The sequence below is a fragment of the Mesitornis unicolor genome, unplaced genomic scaffold (genome assembly GCF_000695765.1).
Source record: "Mesitornis unicolor isolate BGI_N332 unplaced genomic scaffold, ASM69576v1 scaffold32579, whole genome shotgun sequence".
NCBI lineage: Eukaryota > Metazoa > Chordata > Aves > Mesitornithiformes > Mesitornithidae > Mesitornis > Mesitornis unicolor.
In genome coordinates this window covers 22,796-28,494 of record NW_010209852.1, presented here as the reverse complement: position 1 = coordinate 28,494, position 5,699 = coordinate 22,796, and the positions used below count along the sequence as shown (strand labels likewise).

The 5,699-nt window shown below is 39.4% G+C and overlaps 1 protein-coding gene across 1 annotated transcript; it reads left to right on the top strand.

Annotated features, from left to right (window-relative positions):
- Positions 1–378: 378 nt before the first annotated feature.
- COPRS (coordinator of PRMT5, differentiation stimulator) lies at positions 379–2,928 on the top strand. The gene is given in 3 exon segments (XM_010192996.1): positions 379–502; positions 912–1,169; positions 2,759–2,928. Coding segments are annotated over 3 exon segments (552 nt in total).
- The last annotated feature ends 2,771 nt before the right edge of the window (positions 2,929–5,699 follow it).

The following is a 5,699-nucleotide window of genomic DNA, read 5'->3' as shown; positions in this document are numbered from 1 at the left end:
GCTTGGTTCATAGTCTTTGGTGCTTGTACTCATTCCACTCGTTGTGTTTGTGAACACAGGTGTATTTTAGGTCAGTTTTGGGATACATTCCCAAAACTCAAAGTGGCAGCGGAGTTACAACTGTGACTGAGGACACTGGCAGGTCTGTCGGCTGCCGCCTGGGCTGACTGATGGCAGCAGCAGGATAAGCCATCCCTACGCAGATTTGCTTTCTGAAGTGAAAGTCTGCCTGGTTTAAAACCTCTGGTTCATCAAGGGTACAAACACAGGTTGTGCTCAAGGGCTTAGTATCACTCAAATGCAGTAGAAGTTGTGTGAGCCTTATTGGAGGAATCAGCGAAAGGTGCTAGTGGATTCTTTAAAACTGTCTTGTAGATGATGGCTGCTGCTGGTGAGTCCACAAGCTTTGACGAGGAACAGCTTCCTGGTAAGAGAGAAACTATCATTTGGGAGCCCAGAAAAGGTAAGCTAAAAAAAGATTAAGGATAAAAGAAAGCAGATAGTGAGTAATGAAACTTAGCTTCAGAAAATATACCTAAAACTTTATTTTTTTTTAAACCAGAGCTGTGTTTTTTCAACATGATTGTTTTTAAAATATACCAACAGTTGAATGTGGTGAAACAAGATTGTTGGCTCCTTTGCCCTAGTTTAAAGACTTGATTTTCCACAGACTTTTGTTGGAAAATCTGACTTGGGCTAGTATTGTGATGCAAGCCTGTGTGCGATGTTCCCAAGTATCTGAAACTTGAAGCAGCACTGTAGTGATACTACATATGTAAGAAATTGCATATATCATAATTAGATTAGTAGTCACAAAGTGTATTCATGTACCTGTATAAATTATTGCATGCTCAGCATTTAATTGTTCCTGTTTAACTCCTAAGTATCTCTGTTGGCTCTTTCTGTTTTAGAATGCTTGCAGAAGAATATTCCAAATATTCTTGATAGTGAATCTGAAGAAAGTGGATTCTCTGATACTTCTCACAATGAAAATGATGTCAGTTGCTCTTCTGTTCACTGTGTTCATATGTGGCCTGACCTGGAAGACTTGGATGGTGATGTCTCCAGTATACCTGAGAATGTAACTTCTCCAGAGCTGCAAACTGCTGCTGTGTACAAGGAGGAAGACTGGGATAAAGAAATTGAGGAGGCTGAATGTAGCCCTTACGGTGAGTACAAATTCACTTGTGCTTCATTTGACTTTTGGATAGTGTGCGATTGGAGGCAGGTGCTTTGCAGGAAAATGTATTTAAATAACTGCACGTTCTATTTTGGGAAGCAGTTTTTTTGTTGTTGACCTCATGGATTTGTAATGCATAATTTTGTTGTCAAATACAGGATTTAAAGTCAGTGTTGTGAAGTTCATGTGAAACTCTTGCTTCAGCACTTGAATTCTTAGGGAGTGGAATGAATGTACCAAGTTTCCCTAGTGAAGTTATGACTCGGTAGTATTATCTTCAGTATTCTGAAGCAGAAGAGAAAGAAAAGAGAAAGCATAAGGTACATGGAGTGCAGGAATGTAACCTTTTTGTGTAAATGGAGTTCCTCCTTTCCTCGAAGAAAATTCATCCAGACTGTACACTGTGATGTATCAGGAAATATCAATTCTCTGTTTATTTTAATTCCATAAATGGCTGTCGTATTGTTCTGTTGTTTGATAACAGAAGGAAGTGGGAAAGTTTTTGCAGCCTTCCTATAAACATGGCTGATTGTAAAACATAAATACAATAATGTTTTTTCACACTGGGTAATCTAAGAAAAAGATTGCCTCCTTTTCGGATGTTTCCCTGTCTTCCATCCTGGGCTTTCCTTTTAATCTCTCATCTGCTCAAATTTATGGAATGTTTTGAATGTTTTTTTACTGGAACTGTTACAAGTTCTCTTTTCCTTTATTTAACTGCTTTATCCATACTTACAGCTTATGCCTTCACAAACTTGAAGGAACCTATGATTACGGGATTCAGGTGCTTGTGAAGGATACTAAGTATAAGTGTCTGAGTTGTTAAAATAAAAATACACCTGCTTGGTTATTTTTCGCCTTTTAAAAAATGCTTGCTTTCATGGCTTGTTTGGCAGTGGTACTGGAAATCTGACACGTGGATATACTTTGGTGGGTCCTCTGTAGCTGTGTACTCTGGGCTTTTGATTTGCTCAGTACTTTTAGTATCTGCTCGCTAGAAATCTTGTGCTTCTGTTAGAGGACTTTGCCCTATTTTTGTGCTAGGTTGGTTAAATAACTGGCTTATTTGGCTTAATTCCAGCCTAGTAGAAGTGGTGTTCAGAGCTCGCTGCTATGGGACCCCACCCTCCCATTCTGTCCGGTGACCCAGTTCTTAAAGGGTTTGGAGGGCTTCTAATTGGGATGTGGTTATGGAGACGGCAGGAAGGGCGAGGAGAAATAAAATTGTTTGATCAGCCTTTTATGCCTGGAGAAAATGTAGAATAACTGCATGCATTGTAAGAACTGGTATTGGATGTTCTGAATTCAGGTATAGTATTGAGAGAGATATATATATATATATATAGCTTTTTGGAAAACTGTTTTGTCTCTGTGACAAGAACCTTCCTTAAAATGAAGACACTGCCAAATTCAGCTTTCTGTTTGTATTGTTTGTAGGTCTAACTCATGAGTGCAGGCAGATTAGACTGAAACACTTGATTGGAAGATGCTGTAGACATGCAAAATAATCTGCTACGTTATACCATTAGTTTTCTAAGTATCTCCTATGGCTTAAATATTTTCTTTGATCTTCTTTAGATGCTGACGATCTCCACTGTGGAAGCTTTCAGGAAAATAATCTTTTGGCCTCATGCACGTGGCGAGAGGATTGGTTTTACAACCCAGGCTGTCACCATGCACCTTGCCTTACTTTTCCACCACCAGTTAAAATGACTGTGCCTGGCCAGTTTGATGATGCTGATGAATGAGGTTGACCCTGGTCAGAACTAAGTTTGGCTTCTGAGTTGCATTTTGTTCTTCACTCATTGAGTCATGTCAAGTCCTTGGGCTTGCTTGTAGTTCTGCATAAGGCCAGAAATGCTACTCTGGCTCCAAAGTTTTGCTTAGAGTGCTTCTGAGCTGTTTGCAAATTGCCTACACCTGACCCCTGGAAGTGAGAATGCAGGTGCTAGCTGCAAGGAGTCAATGCATTTCTGGATTTTTTTGTTTGTAGATCTATGTTATTGCTAACTAATTGCTGGAGAGGAAGTATTTCATTTCTAAATATCAGCTTGTTTGCCAAGCTTTACCGGTTTTGACATGCTGATCCCTTGTGTGTCGATGCAAATTGTAGTTTTCTTTCCTTTTCATTTGATGCTGTCAGATTGATTCTGATAGCTTTAAAAACTTCCTTCTTCCAACTTCTCTGTTGTATTGCTATTTTGCTGTTTGTGATTCCATATCCAATACTGGTGTTTGACAAGATCAGCCATGACAAATACAGAATGAGTTGTTTTGTTTTTATTTTTATGTTTCAGTATGAGGAATTAGAAATATGTGATACACATTTTGCAAATACATGTGGACATATAGTAGGGCCTGCTGCATCCAGTAGGAGTGCCGAGTGTGTAAGACTGCCTCTCAGCAAAGGCTTGTCTGCATCAGACCTTCTTGTATATGGTGAATTATCTGCCAGTCTCATAGCTGCCTTTATAACACTCTCTTGTGGCATCAAGTGTGTAATGAGAAAGAAAATATCTGTCTCTTGAATTATATAATCTCTGTGTCCTGCAAACTGTAGTGAATTAAGGTTCCTAATACTGCTGATACATTTGTTTTGTTGTCTGTGGGCAAATGAGGAGATGGGAACACAAAATACCTCCATAAAGTCTCAGAGAAAATATCTGGGACTAGAACCACATCCCTCTTGCTTTTGCTTTGGACTTAAAGGAAATGTTCTCAAACGAAGTACGTAAGTGAATTGAAAGGCTGGTCACTTGAGTAAATCTAATCTTCTACTAATGCTCATGTTTCATTAATCGCTTAATCTCTCAAGAACTTTTTGATGGCCTTGTGTTTTGACACTGACTGATACTGGAGCACAGTCCCCCTGTTTGTTTATTCTCAGGCAAGGAGTTAACAGTGACTAGTAGAAGACTTTTTAATCATCCAATTTTGAGACTGAAATAATTTACTCATTAGGAGGAGGAAATGAATGACACAGTGATATCTGCTTAATCATTTCCTTGAGACCAGAGAAGGACAAGAGCTCTGAAGAGTCTTTTCTTCTGGTTCCTTGTAGCTCCTGATTACGTCTTTAGACTTAGCAAGCCATCTGAATAAGGAGTGGAAGTCTGGTGGTGAGGTTGCAAGAAAGAGGGCCTGTTCTTTTGTTCCTGTGTGATGGAGTGATCTAGGGATTCTAGAGATCTAGTATTTCCATCCAAACTTACTTTGGCATTTCTCCGGAACGTGTACATACAGCAGAAAGCACCGTCTAATGGACTATCCCTGCACGGCAAAAAAAAAAAAAGCCCTTGCTGTGGTCTCCAAGACCCTGAAGGTGTCTTTTTGTTCTGTGGATTGCTGTGTATCTGAGAGACAGTGCTGCTCTTTGAGGGCTGCATTAGTTAGAACATGTGCTTGGCTCTGGGGAATAGAAGTGAGAACTGTTACTTGGTTTATCGGGTTTGGATATACAGTGGCTTCTTTAACAGAAAATGGAATGAAGCTTTGAGCATAACTATAACTGATTCATAAACTGGAGCAACGTTGATAGGCATTTATAAATGAAATATTAATAAATATAAATTGAGTACAGATTACTGTTGAAGTAACAATACACCAGTAAATTGTAAAAGTTCTTCTGAAAAAGCATGCATTATTTTGCAAGCCTTTTCACCACCTCCCAGGCTTCAGCCACAGGTGGCAGTGCTCGATGCTACCCTGAAGAGGGCAGCAAAAAATTGTTCACCCTGCTCAGCGTATTTTCAGCTGGCACTCGGTTTCATCAGCAAGTGTCAGATCCCCGGGCTGGATTTCTAACGTTGATAGCAATTTAGTTCTGTGTTTTGCATAGCCCTGTTGTTCCCCAGCGAGACTGATTCATGGCCCTGATTAGTTTCTCATTTTTTTAATTTCACTCTGAAGTTATACTTACTGGACTGAAAAATTTCTCCTGTGGCTAAGAAAAGAACATCACTCGACTTCAGGGTTAATGTATTTTTTTTGTTTTACTATGCTTCTGGGAGATGTCCCACTGTAGTTAATAAAGATGAAACTAACAGAATTCTATGGAAGCAAACCCGCCTGTTGCAGAGTTATTTTAAAAGGATAACCAAAATGTCTTTATAACATCAATTAGGATTATTTTCTTCCTGTATGGTTCCAAAATTCCATCAGTACCGAAGTCTTCAAAGCCACTTTCTGTGCATTCTATAAGTACTTTGTTTTTTTCAGCCTGTATCTTTAATTGCAATCAGCCTTGTCTGTCTCAACTGTCTTATTTGAGGAGAAATCGTCTTGAATGGTTGCCTTGCAGAGATGTTTGTATTTTAAAGGATTGTAAACTTAATGGGAAACTGAAAACAGCTTTTACGGTTAAGCCTGACACCACCCCCAACAGCTCTGAAAAAGACAGTCATGAAGATTTTACAGCAGAGATGCATTGCGCTCTCTAGGGATATGTTGGCAAATGTAACTTCGTTTGTCTTGGCCCTGCTTGTTAGGGAAGGAGCTTAATGTAAAGCTTGATCTGAAT